The sequence below is a fragment of the Passer montanus genome, unplaced genomic scaffold, assembly GCF_014805655.1.
Source record: "Passer montanus isolate IOZ18808 unplaced genomic scaffold, ASM1480565v1 scaffold117, whole genome shotgun sequence".
Taxonomy (NCBI): Eukaryota; Metazoa; Chordata; class Aves; order Passeriformes; family Passeridae; genus Passer; species Passer montanus.
In genome coordinates, this window is record NW_024358389.1 from 318,129 (window position 1) to 340,442 (window position 22,314).

Here is a 22,314-nt window from a genome sequence, read left to right on the forward strand (position 1 = left end):
CCCGGGATGGGCCCACAGCCCGGCCCCTAATGGCCTTCCCTGCCCGGGATGGGCCCACAGCCCGGCCCCGTGCCGCTCTCCCTGCCCGGGATGGCCCCACAGCCCGGCCTCTAATGGCCTTCCCTGCCCGGGATGGGCCCACAGCCCTGCCCGGGATGGGCTCACAGCCTGGCCCCGTGCAATTGTCCCTGCCCGGGATGGGCTCACAGCCCGGCCCCGTGCCGCTCTCCCTGCCCTGGAGATGCCCTTATCCCAGAGAACCGGAGCTGCTCCCTTAGGAATTCAGCAGAAGCAGGGACAGCCAGCATTCTGCGTTCGAAGAAACCCGTGTCCCCGATATCCGCGGCCAAGTGACATCAGCAGGGCAGGGAAGCAGTCGCTGCAGCGGCTGCATGACCCCACAGCCCTCTCCGGAGAGGGCAGCGATTTCTGCTCTCCGTCCCTCCTTGAGCACACACAGCACATCTATAAATTACAGGCAGCGGTTTTAATTAGCAGGCTTCTCTGCTGCTAGTATTTTGCTGGCCATGCTGCAGAAAGATTCACCTAAATGGCAAACTGACAGGCTGCCTGTCACAAGATGCAGTAAAAATAGACACAAGGAAGACAAAGAAGGCCTGGAGAAAAGGAAATGAAAATGTTTTGGCAGCGAAACAAGATTATTAATGGACTGAGGGGGCAGATTGTTTTTTGCTGAAATCACAGTCATATTTCGTATATAAATATTGGTGCTGTGCATGGTGTTGGGACAAGAACAAAGACAGGGAGCAAGGCATGGGGGGTTGCCATGCAGATACCCAGTGGTTTCAGGAGCTTCTTGGCCTTCTGACACCCCTGGCAGCCGAGCCCCTGGGGATACACCAGCCTCAGTCAGCCCTTTGGAGCCAGGTGCCTTCATGTGGTCACAAGCCACGCAGGTCCCACTCTCAGGGTGGGACAGGAGCCAGCTGCAAGCAGGGCTAAAGGTGTCTCTGAAGCACATTCAGTGGCCAGATGGGAATTCAGGCCCCACCTCATCATCACATACCAGAGAAAATCTGAAAGAGGAAGGGATGAGGTGGTCCAAGGAGACAGTCCTGGAATCCCTGTGGCTCCTGTCCTCAACTGATCTGATTCCTGCATTGTGTGGGCCAGGAGCTGGCTCAGCCAGCTCTTTGTTCTGCAGCTTTGCTGTGGGTTTTGCTGCAGCATCCCTGGGCCTCCCAGCCTCATCTTAAGCAAAATGATGAGTGACTGTCTCATGCTTGTTTCCTGCAGCCCTCCCTGGGGAAAGGAGCCTGTGCAGCACTGACAGGTTTTATAAGGCCTGTAGTGATTTTTTTGCCTCCTTATATGTGCGCATGTCACTCCATTTTTATGCAGAAGAACGGAAAGGAAAGTTCACTGGCTTGTGACTGCAGGTAAAGGAGTGCAGGGCATTCATCAGTGTCACCTGGAGCAGGGTTTTCCCCTTTCTGACAACACTTCACCATGTTTCTCAGTAGGAATTTGGTTTTTGCTCCCCACCAGCAGATTGCTGAAAGCCTGCTTCGGTGGAGGCAGGACGCTCTCTGCAGGGAGTACTCGGAGCTCTGCAAGACCCACATCCACATTTTCCTTCAGGAGAGGGAGAGGCAGCGAGCTGCCCCTCCTGCTCAGAGCTGCTGGGCACCACCATGGCTGAGCCTCACATCCCCTTCGGTGCAGAGCGCTTGCAGAATAAATTCAACAAGCCTTCATCATGGTGTGAATTCTCTGAGTAGGCTGCAGAGACGTGCTGTGGCTGTCACTGTGTGTGGAGAGGCGACAGATGGCTCTCACACGTTTGCTCCTGGAAGTGCTTCCCCAGTGGCTGGATCCTCCCTTGCTGATCCGTCCTCTCGGGGTCTTAATTGCTATTATGAATTAAATTTATTGTGTTATATTGATGCTATTTTCTGTACAAAGAAACAGGAAGACATTCTGCACTGGGAAAATACACTGTGAGAAGCCAATTTTCACTGAAGGACCCACGGCCTGAAACCTGGAGTGTGTGACATCTTATTCTGGTCTGCAAAGCCCCAAAGTTTGGTCCTGTACAGCCAGTCAGAGGCTCTGGAGTGAATTTCAAACGTGATGGGCAAGTGAATTACTGAGTGAGCAGTGTCCTGTGGTCTGTCACACAGCCATGGTCCCTGCAAGAAACACAGACACACCTGCTGAGAGGTGCCCTGGTGTCACCCTGGGATCAGGGATGGAGCTCCTGCTCTTCACACCGTGCAGTGACAGTTTCCTACATTTTTATGATGATTGCTCACTTTTTTTCCCCATCTTCTCTTTGGCATTTGTCTCAGTGTGCAATGTCTTATTTCCCAGCCTGGGACAGGAATAAGGGACACACTTTAGTGTCTCAGCACATCTAGTCTTAAATATCTTTTTGGACTGGTCAAATTTGGGAAAGAGCTAGAAACCACCCAGGCCAAGCTGTAGAGTAACTAACTATGAGTTGCTAGAGGTGCTAACTATGAACATGTGGAGTTACATAATTCAGCCCAGAGGTGTGTTGATGCTTTCCCCTAGAAGATAAAGGGTAGAAAAGCAGTAGAGTGTCGTAGACAGGAAGGAGAATTACAAAAGGCCTTATGAAATCAGGGCTTGCTCTGCTAAAATTGCCAAAGCTGGCCTGTCTTTTCTTCTAAGTGCAGCTAACAAGCAATTTGCAAGTTCCCATGAACATATATTCCCAGGTTGTTGAATATATTCTGCAAATGAGAAGTTCATTTGACACAACAATCTATTCTGAGGGTGAAAAGCAAATACACCTGTGTAAACAATGAAATTTGTCCCATGGGAGCCCACAAAGGAAAAATGTAAACATATCTAGGGAGAGAAAATTTGATAGACATGTACACTAGCCCTTACCATCCAATGAACTGAGTTTCAGTGCATTGCTGACCAATTAGGTTTAACACAGTGCTTTCTGTGATATTCTGATATTTCCTACAAATATGAGCTTGGTGAATAAAGAATTGGCTTTCTGCATGGAGAAAATGGAGTCTGGGCTGATTTGTTCCGGCACAAGGTGTCCCCGAAGACACGAGACACAAAAGAAGGAGGTGAAACGAGCCAAGCCGACCGCGGGACAGGATTTAGAGTCGGAATATCCAAAGATGTGAAAGGAAGAGTGCAGCGAGAGCAGGCACAGCACACGAACGCAGGATCGGAAATTCAAGCGGCAAATATGCAAAGCAGCAAAAGGAATATGCAAAGCAGCAAAAGGAATATGCAAAGCAGCAAAAGGAATATGCAAAGCAGCAAAAGGCTGCGGCTACGGTCAGCCGCGGGATCGCGGTGCAGCAAGCAAAGACAAGAGCCGGTGAAGCGGAGTGCACGGGGATGAGACGGTGTAGAACGCACAGAAAGGAACACGACACCTGGGAGAAAGCGAGCAGCCGGTGAGAACAGAGCTGCGAGCTGCAAACGCCGTCCTGAGCCGCGGGCGATGCGCGGTCCTGGACCGCGGAGGATGCGCAGCCGAAAGAGCCGCGGAAGGTGAGGGAGCTGCCGAGGAGAGAAGCGCGCAGCGAGTCGTGGGGACAACAGTGTTGTTAAAAACGACAGCAGGCTCCCGGTACTGAAGTGATTTCAGCATTTATTATAAGAAAAAGACTTAAAGCAAAGGCCGAGCAGGAGCGTTCCCGTCGGGGATGCTGCAGCGCCGGCGCTGGGGCTGCTTCAGCAGCGATGTCCTGGATGGAGAGGCACAAGTGCAGTGGGCCCGAAGTCTCTTTTTTATCGTTCTTTGGTTTGGTTTTGGGTATTTTTGTCCATTTAGGTTGATTTCTTCTTGGATCTTTCATTTCCATGAAGGTTTTATGCTCTTGCTTGTCCCATTACAGTTCTGTCCAGGCTGGCTCGTGGTGCACTTTATTTCGATGTATTATGCTACGTTGAGTGCCTTATTTCCTACAACAACCCTTTTAAACTCCTTTTACCGTAACCAAACTAATGGTTCATGCTTAACAATTATCAACTATTTTACAACACTTTCTCAACTACTTTTAACAGTGTCAAGAACAGCGGTGAGTGAACTCTCAGCTGCAAAGGTGTGGGGAAACAAATGGCAGGATAGAACCGTGATGTGGAAATCCACGCAGAAACGTATCCACCACGGAAAAAAAAGCCAAACTGTGAGTAATAAGAGGCAAAATATGTTGGGAAAAGGAGAGATACAGCACCATAAGTATGTGCTGACACCTTTGTTATGTGTTCTGTGGTCCAGGAGCTGGTCCCCGATTCGGCTAATGTATTTAGTGGAGACTGAGGCTACACTCCGGCTCTGGGACAGTGCCTGTGCGTGTCTGTCTGTCTGTGTGTCTGTCCGTGTGTCTGTCCCTGCTGCGGATGCTCGGGAGCGCACGGCCCCGTGTCGCTCATTGTCCTCTCCATCCCAGGAGTGGCTAGACTCAAACCTCGTGAAGAAACAAACAACCACGAGCTCGGAAGCAGAACTTAGTTGCAAAATTTCCTCCGGCACGATGAAATCGCCCTCCCCACCGACGGCGCGGGGCCGGCCGGCCGCCGCTCCATGGGGAACCGTGGCGACTGCGGGGGGCGGCGTGGCGACCATCTGAGCGGGGCTCGTCCTGCAGCAGAGCTCGTAAACTCCAGCAGAACTCGTGAACTGCAGGACCGGCTGCGCCGGGCAGTATTTTTGTAGCCAAGCTTCATTCCGGAGCTCCCCCGGGGCTGGCCCCTCTGTCACCGCTCCCCTCAGGCTCCAGACCAAGAGAGCCGCGGGCGCTTTGTGCCTTTGTAGCGTTTTCTAATTTATTATTATTATTATTATTTCCGCTCTTACGGTGTGTGGTTTTTGGGGTTTGTTTTTTATCGCCTTTTCCCCTCCTCTTTTTCAACCGCAAGTGTTTTAGGGGGCAGAGCAGAGGTGCAGCGGCGCAGGATGGAGCCGCGGAGTTTTCCCTTCCCTTTTTGGGGCGGTGTCTGCCCATCAATTGGCTCATTTTTATTTAATTGCTGTTCATCTAAGAGGCCTGTTGTAGATATGGCTTGGCCGCTGCAACTCTGTTCCTCTTTTTTTTTAAGCAAAACACGATTTATTGAAGGCAAACACAACAACATGACAGCTCCTGGTTTAAGTATATAAAAAGCAAAACAATTCACAGTACATTTAATGCTGGCTGTGATACATTTAAACAGGATGTTTTAAGTCCACCCTACCCCCTCCTGGAATTTAAAACAAGGAAAAGAAATTACAAATACCCTTTTACCAACTTACAAAACTGCAACTAGAAGTGTCTACAGAAAGTATCTCCAAAGTGTCTGGATTGTAGTTTTTAACATGTGCTGCACAAGAATGTCTTAATCCAGACAAGCTGGGATTAAGTCACTGAAAGTGTTGCTGGATATTCTCCTTGTTTGCTCCCCCATGCTGCTGCTTGATTTTTGAAATTTCATTTTCCAGCTCTGACAGGGATATTCCATTGCAAAGTGATCAAGAAACTCTATATTCTTTTACAGTCATGGGACAGGCTATACAAGTAAGAAGCTCTAGTAGTAGTTGTGTCAATTTTTGTCAACTATTTTTGTTCTATATTGACACCTGCTGACCATTTCTTCTGACTAGTCAGTTTTACTGTATCGCAAATTTATGCATTAGTTGGTCAAATATCTCTATATATATAGATATAGATATATTAATTGGCCAAATAAATGTAGGATTTCAGTCAGAGCTCCTTCAAGGACTTAAGGAGTATGTGTTTTATCTATGCATATGTTATCTATGTGTGTATATATGTGCCTGTATTAGTACACATACACATTTACAAAACTCCACTAACTACTGGACTGCTCATGTCTGCTGAAAGAAGCTTTCACAAATTTATTCAGAGCATAAAAGGTTTCTGCCATTTCAGACATGTGCAAAATTAAGTGTCTAGAGAGTCATAAACAAGTGTGAGAAAAGCTTTGTGTGCTGGAGTGATGCCTCCTGTGATTACTGCCCAAGGAAAGAGGCCATGGGGTCATCAGGTCTCTGCCTTTTCATTCTGTAGGCCTCCATCTCCTCCTCTGTTGGCTCCCTGCCTTCATAGTGGCTGTTGTATGGTCTCTTCCTCTCATCTAACTGCAGGATTTCTTTGATGTGGAGAAGTCGAGCCTCTTCAGCATTTAGAGCCTTTTTTAGTTTTTCTTGCTTCTTTTTCTCTTCACCCCCACTGTCAGAATTTGAGCTCTTCTTGTGCTTCTTTTTTTTCTTCCCTATTTGTTTCTCTTGGTGGATCTCCATCAGTGTTTTGGGTTTTGTCATGTGTTCTTCCTCCTCAGGCCGCTCTTCCATTAAACTTGCCTCTGTAGCAGCAATTTCTTTCCCAGTTTCCCCTGTACAGTAGGACCACTTGACAAAGGAGTGACAGCACTTGTAACCCCACCTGCCTTTCCAGTAGGAACCCCAAATACATGGATGGTTGTTGATCTTCACATCCTCCTCATACTTAGAGCAAGCAATAGCTTTCTGCTGCCCTTTGATGGCTGTTCCATGCCCAGAATACTGCACATAATCTTCTGTGGGAGCTAACAGCAGTTCAGCTGGGGGGGCATCTAAATGTTCCTGTCCTCCGTACTTCTCTAGGATGTTTTCTTTCTGCTGGGCCTTAAAATCTTCTTTTTTTGCTTTGAAAGATTTATAAAGGAGCTCTAATTTTGTAGGCTCTGCTTGAAGATGAACTTCAGAGCCTTTGTCACAAGCCTCCCAGGCAAAGAGCTGAGTCTGTGCCATTGAAATGGCATCGCCTGTGTAGCGAGCAGAGTTGTCACCTGCATAACCAACTTCATCTGGATTCTTGCCTGTGGTGCCATAAGGGTTCTCCCTCATTGCTCTTGTTTTGGGATCATAATAAGCAGAGTTTGGATCTAGGTTCCTCAGGTATTTAGCAGTATCTTCCCGAATACGTAAATTTCGGGCTGTGATGCGTCTTTTGGAGTCGAAGTTCTGCCCAGGCATATCAATGTCTTCTGCGTGTTTGTCTTCACCTTCACTGCTATGATCTCTTTCTGTCTGTGAATTTGATCCCTCTTGTCCCCTCTGGTGTCTTGGGGAGTTCAGTTGCTCCAGCTTCCCTGATGCCAGCTCCTCCTGAAGCTTCTGTGCTTTCAGTGCACATTTGGCCAAATCAACCTTGGAATATTCCTCAACAGTTTTCATGTGCTCCTCTGGGTCATAACCATTCCACCGGTCTCGCTTCCCATCGTAACCAAACATCAGCTGAGGCTGCACGTGCTCATCTGGGGCAATATTCATGCCTGTGTGTTTGGCTCCAGCTTTCCTGGGTCTCTCCATGCAGTCTCTCTTTTTGTGTGTCAGTGCCCCGCAGTTCTCACAGGCTCCTTTGCGGTACCTCGTGGCCGCAGGGTGCTGCTGAACTCCTCGTTTGTACCAATCTCCAGAGGAGCTGTACTGCTTCTGCTTCTCTGGCTGAGGTCTCTGATGCTTCAGTGTGGGTCTCTTAGAAGGATCTATGTACCATGGCACTGAGGAGATGTACTGAGGAATGTGAGGGTTGATATCTTTTCCTTCTTCATCCACTTCAGCAGGTGCATTTCCAAGTTTTCTCTGCTCTTCTAATTCCTTCTTTTTCCTCCAATCTTCCCTCATCACCCTCTTTGGTTCCTCCAGGCTCACATCATTTGCCACTCCTGCACCTGAGAACATTTTGGATTTCTTCCTGCTGGGCCACAGCACCACCCCACAACACCCCTCTCCCCTGTGGGCCTGTGGCTCTCCTCCCAAGATTATTTACAGCAATTAATTTTAAGTTCTTAACTATGTCCTATAACCTTGAATTTTATCAGCAGCAGTTATTTAGATTAGAAATAATTAGATAACAGTAAAAAAAAACTTTACAGCTGAAGCAGACAAAGCCAGAACAGTTAAATATCACTTTTCTGCATTGTAAGATGTATAGTTGCTTTCTTTTAAGAGATGACTCTGACTAAAGCATCTGTGATGAAACACTGGTGAACACCTGTTTGTGGATAAAGAAGGTACAGGGTGTTCACCCTTCATTTTATCAAAGATTCTGTTGCTTGTTACAATCTCTGTTGTTTTATCTTCCACAGACAACACAGAAGAGTCAGTGATGATTCTACATTATGGCTGTTATTGATTGTGAGCTGTTTCAGTGGTTTTCTTTGTTTCATTCTGCTGTCATAGTTACATGACTCTCTAGAAAGGTTTTATCTCAACTCCCTAACAACATGGTTACATGGTGTATTGATTACATGATGTGAATTTACTGATTTTGTAACAGGCATCATTCATAAGATGTTATTACTGTATTTATAGCCAGCTTCATATATGCTTTAATCTCTCTTTCTGTAATTATCTAAAAGACACATGTCATTTCAAGATCCTTTTTTCTTCTCTAGCCACTTATGCATCTCAGACCAGCTGAGCTCTCTGGCTGGTCCCTGCACTGGCTCTATGGTTTAACCCCATGCTGGGTTTAAGTTGTTTTTTTTATTTATTTATTTAAATATTTATTTATTTTTATTTTATTTATTTTTAATTTTTATTTATATTTATTTATTATATATATTTTTATATATTTAAGTTATAAACTTAAAATAAGTTTAAGTATTTTTCAGAGTTCTAAGAAAGGCTACCTGAGCTCCATTGAAAGCTTTTACCAAACTGCTAGTCTAGTGGTTTTTCCCAGTTATTATAGAAGCACTCCAGCAGTTTGCTGTGTTTGAAGCATCTCTGTCCTGAAGGAAACTTCAGAGGGATCCAGCTACTGGATGATGTGATTAGTCCTTAACCCCAAGGCCTTTGCTCATAACTGCTATTTTGAGGAGCCTTGTTTTAAAATGTGTTTAGGGAATTTCCTCCCAATTGGAGCCTGGGTAGTGGCCAGGCCTGGGGTCTACCTGGATGAATTTGCCAAGAAACCCAGATGTTTTCTGCATCAAAACTAAATTCAGGTCACTTTGACTTGACAATTTGACCCTTTATATATGACAGGTGAACCTATTTTTACAGCAAGCTTGGGAATTATTATCTGAAAATAATTATCCAAGCCCTCACTAAATTGAGGTTTGTCAGCTGTTTGCAGACTCTGGGATGATGGTGCAGTATTTCAGAGATTCCTAATCACCTAATTTCACAATTATTATTAATTATGTGTATTATCTGAAATATTCTTAATTGTTGTATCTGACTTACTCCTGATTGCTGTCAGTTTCTTGTTCACTACATGTTTTGTTTTGCCTTGATATTTCTTCATGCTCATAACCAAAGATATGCATCTCATTTAAAAAAAAAAAAAGAAGAAGGGGAATTTAGTGCCTTAAGAACATCCAAATAATGTAATATGTACATTAGAAGTTTAGACAACAAATAATTTTGAACAGTGCAATATTTGTATTAGAAATTTGGAAAAAATGTCATCAAATCTAAATCCCAATTGAGTGTGCCAGCAAAGCCTAATTGATTAATAGGCTGCAAGAAAGAGAGGCTGTGCTTGTGTTTTATCAGCAGCAGGTTCAGAGCAGTCACCTGTTCATTCCACCAGACACCAATTGCCTCTGAGAAAATGAGGCCCAGTGGAAAGAGAAATAACCTAATCACCCTGCAGCCTTCATGGCCAGAACAGGAACAGAAGTGGGACTGCCAAGACACAGCTGTGTCTGCAAACTACAGAGGCAATTTGTAAAAAAAAATTGTAAAAAAGTCTGATCTCATCATCAAGGTACAGTGTTCCTACTACCCTTCTTCAGCTATTCCCTGTTCCAGGATCCAGGAGGACAATCAGTGATGCCAAAGATCAACATTTCCAGCTAATGGACTTTCTCCTGAGTCTCACCTATTTGGACTTTAAAACAATGGTCATTTATTTCCTTTTCCCTAAGAGCTATTGGGCATTACTCTTTTGTTTGCTCATGCTGGGAAACCCTGTGTCAATGACTTGATAGAATTTGATTAATTTTGATGATTGTAAATGGTCTTTTATGTATCTTATCCCATATCTAATAGATAACCTGTGATAATCTTAATGAGACAATACCATCACAAGAGCAAGCTGTTTTAACATCAGAACAGAGCCTTATTTAAATTAACAAAAAGGGTGAGATGTCATAGACAGGAAGAAGAATTATAAAACAAAGGCCCAATGAAATCAGGCCTCCCTCTGCTAAAACTGCCAAAGCTGTCCTGCCATTTCTTCTAAGTGCATCTAACAAGCAATTTGCAAGTTCCCATGTGAAGCTATTTTACAAATGAGGAGTTTATTTAACACAACAATCTATTCTGAGGGTGAAAAACAAATGCACCTGTGTAAACAATGGAATTTGTCCCATGAGAACCCACAAAGGAAAAATGTAAACATATCTAGAGAGAGAAAATTTGATAGCTATATACAATATGAATGAACTGAGTTTTGCTGTATTGCTGACCAATTAGGTTTAACACAGTGCTTTCTGTGATATTCTGATATTTCCTACAAATATGAGCTTGGTGAATAAAGAATTTGCTTTCTGCATGAAGAAAATGGAGTCTGGGCTGATTTATTCCATCAGTAGAGATGCAGCAAAAGAATAAAAGTCAGCAGCAATTAGGAAGGTTAAAAAAGAGGAAGAGAAAAAAGAAATCCCAGCCAAATCCCCTTTCATGTGTCCAGCCTGTTTACATTCCGGGCTAGAATAACGCTGATCTGACTCACTGCTGGCATTAATGAAGTTTGCACCTCTGGGTGAGCAATTTAATTTATCTCAGCAAGCCAAAGCTCATTATAACTGTCCATAAATGCTATCAGATGAAAGCAGCATCCTTCAGCAATCTCAGGGATTAAAGCAAGGAGGATTCAAGTGCCAAGGCTTCCGCTGCAACGACTGCAGTCAGAGCGTGTGTGCTGGAGGCTGAGGAAGCACAATGCCTCAATTACTGCTGCAGATTTCTGTGTGGAGACAGTGATCTGAGCCTCTGGAGGTGAGCAGCTCCCTTTTCTCCCCTCTGTCTCTCCAGACATCTCTCCTCAGGGTTCATCAGGCCCAGTGGCAGCTGGAGAGAAATGGGGGGTCTGGGGGTTCCATAGGCTGGGCACAGCTGGTTTCTCTGCTCCAGGGAACAGGAGGCTCCTCGGAGGGGCACTGCAGCATGGAGGCACAAAAAGAGACAGGATGGGAGGAGGAAAACAGCTGATTGTGTCCTGCTGGATGTGGAAACCTCCTTGGCACGCACATCCTGTCCTGGGCTGCATCCAGCTGCTGGAGCTGCAGCTCCCGGGCTGTGCTGGCCTTGTCCTTGTCCCTGTGCTCACCTCGCTCCGGGTGGAGCAGTGCAGCACCCACACACGGTTCCCACGCTGCCCTTGTGCCAGGGCTGAGCTCCACACACAGCAGCAGCTGAGGGGACAGGGCAAGCCCAGCTGAGCCTTCCCTGGCAGAGGTGCTCAGAGAAAATGGCTTCTTCAGCAGCACGAGTGAGCCCCACTGCCTTCACTTTGGAAATCATGCAGCTTTGTAATTCTATTCATCTGGGGGTGAGGTGGACAAGGGATGAACAGAAAAAAACCCTCAAACTTTTCATTTCTTTACCATTTAATTTAAAAATTAACTGCATATCCTGTCACTATAAGACACGAAAAAGCACTACACGATCACACTGCTGTTCTCAAGGTAAAGAGGGCAGTTTATTTTCTGACTCCAACATTTATAGATTTCCAAAAGTGGCAGTGGATTGGAGGGTGACAGTGCCACCTCTCCAATGACACTGGACAAACCAACAGTCCATCACATTTCTCCTCCTCCATAAAAGAATGCAAAACAATAAGTTATTTACAGAAAGTGTGTGAGAAAGTTCATTACAAGAATGTAAACATCAGAAGGCTTAGAAAATCTTAAAAAATATCAGGGTGACAATATCCCAAACACAAACTGGAGAAAAAGCAGTTTTTAAACTCTTCCTTTCTGCAGGCCCAGCACGGTGAGGAGCATCCTGCAGGCTGTGTGTGCCTGTGGGGCTGCAGGGAGCTGGGAAGGTCCCTGAGGGATGGGCTCAGGTGAGGCTTTGCCTCTGCTGTGCCCTGATGGGTGCCAGCCCCACCTTGGCTTTTCTCTGCTCCTGCTCCAGGGAAGCACTGAAGCACAGAGCCAGAACCTGCCAGGGCCCTCAGACAGCAGCAGAGGCGGTGGTGCTGCAGAGAAACCCAGGTGTGAAAAACACCAGTCACTTGTTTTTGGAATTTGAAAAGTTTAATAGTAATAAAATTGTTATAAAAATAGTAATATAGATAGAGTAATAAAAATTTGGACAATTAGGATTTAGGACAATATGAGACAATAAAACTAAAGAGTTACAGACAGTCTGGGTACCTCTTTCTGGGCAGAATAAGCCCAAAAAAGGACCCATGTTAACAGAGGATGAACCCTTAAAAGCAATAGCCTGTTTCATGTTCATACACCTCATATATGATTCATAAATTCCATTCAAACACAGGATTCTGTCTGGTCAGTGTCAACTTCTTCCTCTGAATCCTGACAGCGTCTTCAGGGCTGAGGAGGCAGGAAGAAGTTTGTTTCTTCTGATAAGGGAGGAATAAATTCTTTCTCTCTGAAAGATTTAGGTGTCCTGTGGCTGCTATCTCAGTGTGAGTACCTCATTCCTCTCTTTAAAAAAATGTATCTTACACAGCATAGTTTCTATTTTAATATTATGTTATAACCTAAAACTGTATTTAACACACTACTTAAGAAAATTAATACAGCATAACTTTCTAACATAACACATAAAATATTAATTTTAATATTTGGGAAAAGCCAATCATAAAATACCCATTTTTCACACCAGGTGTTGATCCAAGACACAGCCACGCTGCCCAGTCCTGCCTGGGCAGGACTGAGCTTTTCTGCCTGATGTACCCCAGAAAAGTTCAGCACACAGAGGCAAGTGTGTGCATTTTCATCATGGTAAAACCCACTGCCCAGATACTGGGGTTCTCACAGATGCACAGCAGGTGAATGTGCTAAGCCTGTGATTTTGGGACCATAATTATCAGTAAATTATTGATGCTGTGGCAGAAGGTTGAAGGTAAGGAGACTGATTCTCATTTCACATGATTTCTCCAAGGACTGCAGTGGAGAAAGTGCCTCCTTCCAGAGGAGGGCACAGTGAGATGCTGTTCTCTTGTCACCATCATGTTTTCAGAAAAATCTCTTTGCCCAGAATTTTCTCCTGGGAAGCTGAGAAGCCTCAGAGAAAAATGAAAACAATAATTATCTCATTTGTTTCTCCTGTGTTTTGCTCCTTTGGAATGTGTTTGGACATTGTTTACCAACAGGTGATTGTTTTATTGGCTTCTGCTGTGAATTGTTTTGACTCAATGGCCACTTGGGGCCAAGCTGTGTCAGACTCTGGACAGAGTCACGAGTTTTCATTATTATCTTTTTAGCCTTCTGTAAGAATCCTTTCTGTATTCTTTAGTATAGTATAGTTTGGTATTCTTTAACATAAAATAGCAACATAAATTAATAAATTAGCTTTCTGAGAACATGGAGTCAGATTCATCATTCCTTCCACGGACAGGGGTCACAGAAAATACAACATTCTGTGCACACCTGGAATCTGGCCCCATGCATTCACTCGTGCTGCATCCTCAGCCTCTGCTGCTGGGGCTGTGCAGGGGAAGAGGCTGCAGAATTCCCACAGCCTTTGTGGGAATGATGCTCTGTGCTGGGAGGGTTTTTTCAGTCTGCTGCCAGGGCGAGGAGCGAGCTGCCATCCACCGAGCTTCAGTCAGCCCTTGACAACTGCCTCAATTTGTCTGTGATCAAAACAGCAGCGCAGGGAGCTGCAGCTGGGAGTGGCAGCTGTGTCTGAGGGCTTCTGCCAGATCTCTTCCACCTGCTGCTCTAGCTGTCAAATCTAAATGTCATTGACTGTGATACAGGCTCAGTGAGTGTCACCAGGAGGCACAGCACACCTGGTACGTGTGCTGCAGGTGGGACATCTTGTCTGTGTGTCCCTCTGTGTGCATCCTAGCACGCTGCATGCAAGGGTGAAGAAAAGGCAGAGCAGAGGCAGGAGGAATCTTTCTCTGGAGTTCCCAACAAATGCAGACAGATGGATCGAGGCCAACACTTGCTGTAGAGCCAGGGTACCAATCTGCAGAGCCCTGAAAGGGGGTGTGTGGGTGCCAGCACCCCATGGGGCTGACTGCAGCCCCACAGCTGCTCCCCAAGCCCAGTCCTTGCCCTGGCCTGCAGCTGGGGGAGCAGGGGGGCTCCAGGAGTGTGGGGGGCTCCAGCAGAGCAGGAGAGGGGCATGGTGGCACCAGGTCAGGGCCAGAGCTGGAATGGGGAACCCCAGGTGTGAGCACCTCACCAGCAGCCAGCCCCTGGCCACCAGTGGGGTCTCAGGGAGCCCTGCCCTGCAAGGTGAAGCTTTTGTTGTCCTGAGCCTCTGGGGTTCTGTCCTGAGATAGCCCTGGGAGCTGGCACAGGCAGCTCCCAAGACAAGAAAATGCTGCCAGTTGGCATTTTTTATCTTTTGCCTGGTCATTGTTCAAATGTCCTTGAGAGCAGAGAGGGAGTGCTGGAGCCTTCGTAGAAATAAAGGACAAGGAACAAAGGGCCAGGCAGGGGAGCTGGCACTGCTGCTGCTGTGGCACATCCTCCTCAGCCCCTTTCAGGAGATCAGGGAGGACTGCAGGAGGCTGGAAAAAGCAGGAGAGCAGCTTACAGGGAGGTGCAGGGCTGCTGGAAAGCTGAGTGTCTGGCAGAGAGAGAATGACAACAGCTACCTCGGTGGCCTGTGCCCAGCTCTGCCTGTAAATCACAAGTCAGCACCATTCAGAACAGCAGCAAAACTCACATTTGGAGAACTTGATGCAAAATGAGCTAGAGCAGCAAGCAGCAATTCCACTGGGAAAAATAGTTTTGTCTAGCTAATGCTCCCTTGGTGTTGTGCACCAGTGTCCTGACCACTCTGAGAGTCATCCCTGAACTCTGGGGTCTATAGAGCCTCCCTTTGGACCAGCATCCACCTTTGGTTTCACCCACCACAAGAGCCCTGACAGCTGTGAGCATAAATCACTGAAAGAAGGAAGGCTAGGAAAGCTCCTAGGAAGAGCAGTAGAAGACAGAGGATTATTTTGGCTGCTTCTTTCTGATCTGGGGTGTGGGACATGCCCACACATGTATTTCTCAGAGCTGACCAACAGCAAACAAAGGGTGAAGCTGTGCTGTGATCTTGCCGTGCAACTGGACATGATTTCCTCCTTGTTCCCACCGCAGCCACCCCAACACCCATAAATCTGCCACACACCATGTGCAGCTCTGTCCTCCTGCCTCCTTTCCTGTCTTTGTGCTCCTCTTCCTGAGCAGCCCCAGGCACTGCCAGGGTCAGGGCAGCCCAGCCTGGAGCGTGGTCCTGCAGGACAGAGCCATGCAGAGCTCCTGGAGCCCAGCTCAGCAGCTCACACTGGGATTCCTGCAGCCAGGAAAGGCCCTGGGGATGCCCGGGTGTGCTGATCCATGGGCCAGCCTGAGCTGTCACAGGGCTGGCAGTGCCCTGTGCTGGGTTTTGCTTGGCTTGGGAATGACACAGAGATTTCCCAGCACACTGATAATCCAGGTGGTTTGTGTTTTCTTTTTGGGCACGGATATTTTTCTGTTTTGGAGCCTCTCTGATTTGCTCTCTTGAGCAGTGGCTGTGGGTTGTTAGGGATGGGCTCACCAAGACCAGACAAGCGAGGTGTGGATTCTCTTGTGTCTGATTTGCTCCCTTGAGCAGTCACGCTGCAGTGGCTGTGAACTGTTAGGGATGGGCTCACCAAGACCAGACAAGCGAGGTGTGGATTCTCTTGTGCTCTGCACGCACAAAATGGCACCGAATCGGCATTCCCGATGGAAATGGGAGTGTTCCCACATTGCCAGTGTGATATCTGGGGGCCGAACAGGGACCCGGGCAGTGAGCTCATACAGGAGGCTGCTGTCTGCTGGCAGAAAGAGAGGCTGGATCCAGCCATGTCTGCACACACTGCCTGATTTATTTGCCTTTAGCTGCAGGATTAGAGCTCAGTTCCTCCCTCCGACCTCTGCGCATCCCGTGCCTCCTCCCTGTGGCAGAGAACTCCCCGCAAGTGTCAGGATTTCCGCAATATAAACCGTAGAAGGAACTCGGGGAAATGATGCTCCTGCAAAAATGCCGCTTCAACCGTGTCCCAGGAAGGACGCAAGCAGCGTGTTCGCTCGAAAGGAATAATTTAGAAAAATAATAATAATAATTAAAAAAATTAAAATAAAATAAAAATAAAAATAAATTTTAAAAAAAAGGAAAGAAAAAAATCTATAAAAGGCGGGGGGGTTGAGAAGATGCGAAGCTGCTCCGCGGGGCCCGGGGGCTGCCCCAGCTCGCCGCCCCGCCCGCCGCCGCTCCGCGCTGCCCCGCCGGATCAAATTTTGGCGCCGGAGCCGGCCCCCGGCCCCGAGCCGCCGGCGGGCGGCGGGGAGGCGGCGGAGCACCGGGCGCTGGTGCTGACGGGGTTCGGCGGCTACGACAAGCTGAAGGTGCAGGCGCGGCGCGGCGCGGAGCCGCGGCCCGGCGAGGTCTCGGTGAGCGTCCGCGCCTGCGGGCTCAACTTCGCCGACCTGATGGCGCGGCAGGGCCTGTACGACCGCCTGCCGCCGCCGCCCGTCTGCCCCGGCATGGAGTGCGCCGGCACCGTCCGCGCCCTCGGCGACGGCGTCCGCGACCGGCAGGTGAGGGCGGCCCGGCCCGGGCCCCGAGCCGCCCGCAGGTGCGGCCCCGCCCGCTGCCCGCAGCCACGGTGGCCCCCAGGGACCCGAGCGATGCCACCCGAGGTTGCGGCGGCGACCGGGCGGCGGACAAAGGGCAGGGACAAAGGGGCAGGGCGGGCAGGCATCCCCGGGGCTGCTCCGGGAGAACGGGAGCGCTGCTGCCCGCCGGGCCGGAGCCGCGGGGCGAGGCCTTGGATTCGGGAGGTTTTCTAAGTTTGGGCGTGCATTTTCCGTGATTGATGCTACTAAACGTTTCCCAAAGGCTCCTGCCTCCTACTCTCCTTACAGGGAGAGGCAGTAATATTTTTCGGTGTTTAGACTTCTGCTCCCAGCTTGGGCAAGGAGAGCAGGTCCTCATCCATCTTGTGTTGTGGGGGATCCAGCATGAATCCAGTGGTTGGTTTGGGCTACCACAGTTTGGGTTTGGGTTGCACTACAAAGGCGGAGCCTGGGGTGCCTGTGCTCTCTGGGGCTCCTGGTGTGTGCTGTGGTGAGAGGTGCTGTGCTGCAGCCTCCCCATGGGGAGGGAGCTAAACCAGCTGTGGTCTCTGGGAGTCCATGGGAGCTGCAATCCCTGCAGACCTCTGCACAGAGAGCACTGGATGCATTAGCTCTGACTTACCTGGTCTGATGGCTCCTGCTAGCCTCGGGGGCTGGTTTCACACCACCTTGTCCTCTGATTTTAGGTTGGTGATAAGGTAATGGTCCTGGCCAGGTCAGGGCTCTGGCAAGAAGTGGTGAATGTGCCGGCCAGTCACACCTTCCCGATGCCTGAGGGGATGAGCTTCGAGGAAGCTGCTGCTCTTCTTGTGAACTACATCACTGCCTACATGATTCTGTTTGACTTTGGGAACCTGAGACCCAACCAGAGTGTCCTGATCCACATGGCTGCAGGTAAACAGCTCTTGCCAGACCACGCTGAGACTCTTGGTTTCACCGTGCAGCTTCTGAATAAGTGGCGTGGGTGAGGAAATGATCAGAATGGAGCTGGGCTGACAAAATGTCACCTGGCAGAGATGCAGGCTTTGTGCTGACCCCATTTCCCAGCAGCTGGGGTCAGTCTCTCCCAGTGTGTCCCAGGACCAACCTCACCAGGCAGGGCCTCTATTCCCCAGGCTGCTGTGCTGTGTGATTGGTACAGGCAGGGATAATTCACTGAGTGGATTTTTACATTAGGTTTTTTAATTTACATGAGGTTTTTCTGACTGCTGGGGCTGTTTGCTTCTAAATCTTTCTTACTGCTGTTTTTCAGGTGGTGTGGGAACTGCTGCCATCCAGCTGTGCAAGACTGTAGAAAATGTCACCATTTTTGGCACAGCATCTGCCTCCAAGCACGAGGGCCTCAAGGAGAGTGGAGTTGCTCACCCCATTGACTACAGAACCATGGATTACGCAGAGGAGGTCCGGAAAATCTCTCCCAAAGGTATGATGTGGTGGAGGACTTGTGCAGCTGTCTTGCATTTCTTTCAATTGCAAAGAAGCTTCTATTTATTTCCAATTCCCTCTCTAGGTGTTGACATTGTCCTGGACCCTCTGGGAGGATCTGACACGTCCAAAGCTTTTAACCTCTTGAAGCCGATGGGCAAACTCATCACTTATGGTGAGTGTGAGCAAGGTGCCCAAAAACCCCAGGGACTGTGTGATGGTGGAATGGGATCCACACAGGAAAGCTCCATGTCTGGGTGCATGGCTGTCAGGGACACTATTCCTCACTGCACCCTGTGCTGTAGTTCTTTTATTTCATTAAGGTTTTCAGGATGCTTTGGCTTGGTGAGACACTGAGGGGAGTGAGATCTGTGCCTTGTCCCCAGAGCTGTGTTCACAGGCTGCAAGGCTCTTCCCTCCCGTGGTGAAATCTCTCTTGGAGTAAAAGCTGGTGCCTGCAGGGGAAGCTGGAATGTCCTCAGGGAGGAATACTGGCATAGCTGCTTTGTCTAGGCTGAGTTAATGCACAGCCTTGCTTTTCTTTTAGAGGATGTGTGGGAGATGAGGTTTGAGGCTACTGAATACTTATCTCTCCATTCCCCAGCCCTGGAACACTGTGATTTTGTCCCCCAGACAAAGCCCTCACACAACCCCCAGTGGGATTCCAGACACTTGCAGCAGTGTGCTGCTTTGGTTCCTCCAGCCAGTGTGATTCCCCTGGAGAAGCAGGGCTGGAGAAGGGGAAAGCTGTCCTGCCAGCCTGCCTGGATGTCACTTGTAACCCTTTCTTACCTCTGCCAGCCTCCAGTCTAGCTGCACTGCTGCTGCCTTAGGAGGGCCAGAGAGAGTAATTGTTCTGCATTTTTGCCCCATGAGTGCTGATAATCCAAATTCTGCTTATCCTGAGGCTGAGGCAGGTGCCTGTTTCCATTGAAGGTTGACTGGGCAGGTTCTGCTGTGTCAGTTCTCAGCTCTGTCCCTCACTGTGCCTGGTCTGAGCTGTTCCATGGGATGTTTATTGCCTCTTGTGTTGTGTTCCAGCTTACCTGTGCCTTGCCTTCTTTTCAGGTGTAGCAAACCTGCTCACTGGGCAGAAGAAGAACCTCATGGCTATGGCTAAAACCTGGTGGAACCAGTTCAGCATCACTGCCTTGCAGCTCCTGCACCAGAACAAGGCTGTGTGTGGCTACCATCTTGGGTATATGGATGAAGAAGTTGAGCTTCTCAGAAGTGTTGTAGCCAAGCTGGTTAACCTGTACAGTCAGGGCAAAATCAAGCCCAAAATAGATTCTGTATGGCCCTTTGATCAGGTGAGTGAGCTGACATGCAGGCAGTGTACAGAGTGAGCACCTTGTCCATGGGGCCTGGACTGTTGAAAATGTCTAATAACCATCTGTTCTCAGACATTCAGTGCCTTATTTCTTTTAAAATATTAAGGCTGAGTAAAGTGGCTGGGCTGTTCTGCTCCAGTGCACGGGGCTGGGCAATGCCAGACAGTGTCCCTGTGGAGCAGGGCAGGTGCTCAGCTGTGCTCCATGGGCAGCAGCAGCCAGGAGGGGGCTGGGTTATACATCAGACTGCAGCCCTGATAGTCTGTACCCTGTAATTAAGCAGACAGATGGGAAGGTTGTTGCTGCCCTTCCAAGAGTGCAAAAGAGCCCAGGCAGTGAAGCAGAATGAGGATATTGGAAGGGAGCAGCAGCTCTGCTCTGCTCAGGGTTATTGCATTGATGTGTTCAGGCAGAGTCAGGCTCTTCCCTTGGGAATCCTCTGCTGGGGCAGGACCTGCTGCAGGGGAGCAAAGAACTTAGTGATGATAGTCAGTGTTCATACCTGAGAATTAATCTGATGCAAAGGCTTAAGGAAAGCTTTGATTTTGGGCCTGGCCCAGGTGCTTGAAAATAATGATAATGATGATACAATTCTGTGCATATATTGTTTTGTGTAGCTGGTGGAGGCTTTGTCCTGCTGGCAGGTGACTGGATTCCTCCCTTTGGAGAGGAAGCTGTGGTGACACACACTGCACTCCCACATTTGTGTGAGCAGATCCTCCTTGTGTGTGTTAAGGTGGGGCTGTACGAATTCTTGAGGATAGTTTCCTCTAGGCCTTTTGGGCTAGTCTGTCCAAAGCACACCTGTGCAGAGGCACCTGAATGCTTGGGACATGCTTGAACTGCCAGGAAAGCTGCCTCCCAGCTGCCTCAGACTGCTCTGGGGGTGCTGAGGGGCTCAGAAAGGGCATGGATGCTCTCTGCAGTGGGTGGGGGTCTTACCAGACTCCTTTTGCCTCCAGGTGGCAGAGGCTATGAAGCAGATGCAAGAAAAGAAGAATGTTGGAAAAGTCATCCTGGTTCCTGAAGCACCCAAGGAAGAATCTAAAAAAGCAGAGAACTAAGGAGAAGAGATGAATGCAGATTATGAATTCATGGTTTAACTCCCTGATCTCTTTGGGACCTGGAAATGGACAGATCAGTATCTTCCATCTTTCACCAGTACAAGAACATCATGGTTGTCATTCAGACGAGGTTTGCATGCTCTTGTTGTGACTGACCCTTTGCCAGATATGCCTCCTGCTCTCTCTTTTGAAGCCTGTTTATTTCATACTGCTTTCTAACCACTTGCTTCTCCACTGAATTTCCAGACTAACCTTCTTTTTCTCTGGCAGTGAGGCTGAAGCTTCCAAGCAGTTGGTGTCTAACAACTGCACAGCCTGTCACTGTAAAGTCAAGGCACAATGTACTGTAACAACTGCCAAGTGTCTCTGCAGAAACTGAGCCCTGCTGAAGCATTTGCACTGTCAGCTTTGGGAAGCCTGTTCAGCAGAGGATTGGCCAAATGTAGGATGTTTCCTCCACAGCCAAAGGAAAACCACAGCTGGCCTACTTTAATTCAAGCAGGGGTTTCTCTTCTGTTCACACTAACCTGGCTCTATTCCCTCTGCTTTTTGTAGGCCACTAACACAGCCAGATATTAACAGCTCATGTTGTTTTTGCCTTGACCATCCTGGCAATTTGGAGTCTATGGCAGATCATACTCCATTTGCAGTCACTTCTCTGTGCACTCTGTAAATACCCTGACAGGCTGGGCTGGGCTATGCCTGACTACAGAAGAAAAGTTTCAATTAGATAACCTGATCCTGTCCATTTTCTATTTCCAAATTGTATAGAGAGATCTGAGCAGTGTCTGACTCTTAGAGACCATAAGGACTCAACTGTGTCTCAAACGACTGGAACAATTGATGTTGGCTCTGTGCTTTATTATGTTGGGCTCCAAGTTGGTATTGTTAGGGCTTCACCCTTGTCTTTGTATTTCCAAGAGCTGCAGTATTGAATTGGACTTGGCTGAGATGGAAACAAAATAATCCCCTATTAATGCTTTGTGCAGTGCCCTGTGCACTGAGGAGGTGTTGCAGTTTGGGAAGTAACTTTCAAGGGCCACTCCTGTGGGCTGGCTGCCCAGCAGCCTGGGCTGCTCTCCCCGTGGCACTCTGCTTGGTAAAGCTGTTGCCAGGGTAGCAGTTAGGTGACAAACAGCCCAGCTGTATGTCAAGCCTCTTGACCTGCACATTCTGAGCAGTTTCCATTGTGTTCTAGCTCATTTGCTGCAGCAGGGCTTGACTCTTCTCCCCCTGAATCTGTGTCTTGGTGCTCCAGTACTGAGGGTTTAGGAGCTGCTCCTCCCTACACCAGAACTGTTTCCTCTTCTACTTTTCTTTCCTTGTGTGCATTTGGAAACAGAGCTGTGTAGAGACCCAAGCCCAGCTCTGTGAGCACCTTGAGTCCTGGTGATGCTGTCCTGGACCCTGCTTGCAGCTCTGGGCAACTCTGGTGCTTACTTGGCATGGATTGTAGGTGTGGTGGGCTTTTGGGGCTTTCATTTGGAAACACAAGGGCACTAAGAAGAACTGCTGATCATGGAAGAACTTGTGCTCCAGAAGCAGAACCTTGAGACTAGAATCCTGCTTAACTAGCCCCCAGGGAGGGCCCAGGGCTCAAGGAGGGCAGGTACCCACTGGGCACAGGGCTGGGCACGCAGCCCCACCACCACCCAAGAGAGCCCAGGGCACACAGGGCTGGGTTCCTCTCTGAATTCTCCCTCAGCCTGCTCCAGTGGGACTCCTGT

General features: G+C 48.5%; 2 protein-coding genes across 2 annotated transcripts; one reads left to right on the forward strand and one right to left on the reverse strand.

Annotated features, from left to right (window-relative positions):
* Positions 1–5,748: 5,748 nt before the first annotated feature.
* Positions 5,749–7,684, reverse strand: LOC120496587 (pre-mRNA-splicing factor SLU7-like). Its single transcript, XM_039697194.1, has one exon. The coding sequence runs from the start codon at positions 7,682–7,684 to the stop codon at positions 5,972–5,974; it is 1,713 nt and encodes a 570-aa protein (XP_039553128.1). The 3' UTR covers positions 5,749–5,971.
* Positions 7,685–16,437: 8,753 nt separating this feature from the next.
* On the forward strand, positions 16,438–20,751 carry VAT1 (vesicle amine transport 1). Its single transcript, XM_039697307.1, has 6 exons — positions 16,438–16,728; positions 17,454–17,661; positions 18,020–18,190; positions 18,278–18,367; positions 19,261–19,502; positions 20,486–20,751. Exons 1-6 carry the CDS (start codon positions 16,621–16,623, stop codon positions 20,585–20,587), a joined length of 921 nt encoding a protein of 306 aa, XP_039553241.1. The 5' UTR covers positions 16,438–16,620; the 3' UTR covers positions 20,588–20,751.
* The last annotated feature ends 1,563 nt before the right edge of the window (positions 20,752–22,314 follow it).

Coding starts and splice junctions, on each gene's coding strand:
- LOC120496587 (XM_039697194.1), bottom strand. CDS start 7,684: ATGTTCTCAGGTGCAGGAGTGGCAAATGATGTGAGCCTGGAGGAACCA.
- VAT1 (XM_039697307.1), top strand. CDS start 16,621: ATGGCGCGGCAGGGCCTGTACGACCGCCTGCCGCCGCCGCCCGTCTGC. Junction 18,191..18,277: donor CCGGAAAATCTCTCCCAAAG/GTATGATGTGGT, acceptor TTCCCTCTCTAG/GTGTTGACATTGTCCTGGAC. Junction 18,368..19,260: donor GGGCAAACTCATCACTTATG/GTGAGTGTGAGC, acceptor CCTTCTTTTCAG/GTGTAGCAAACCTGCTCACT.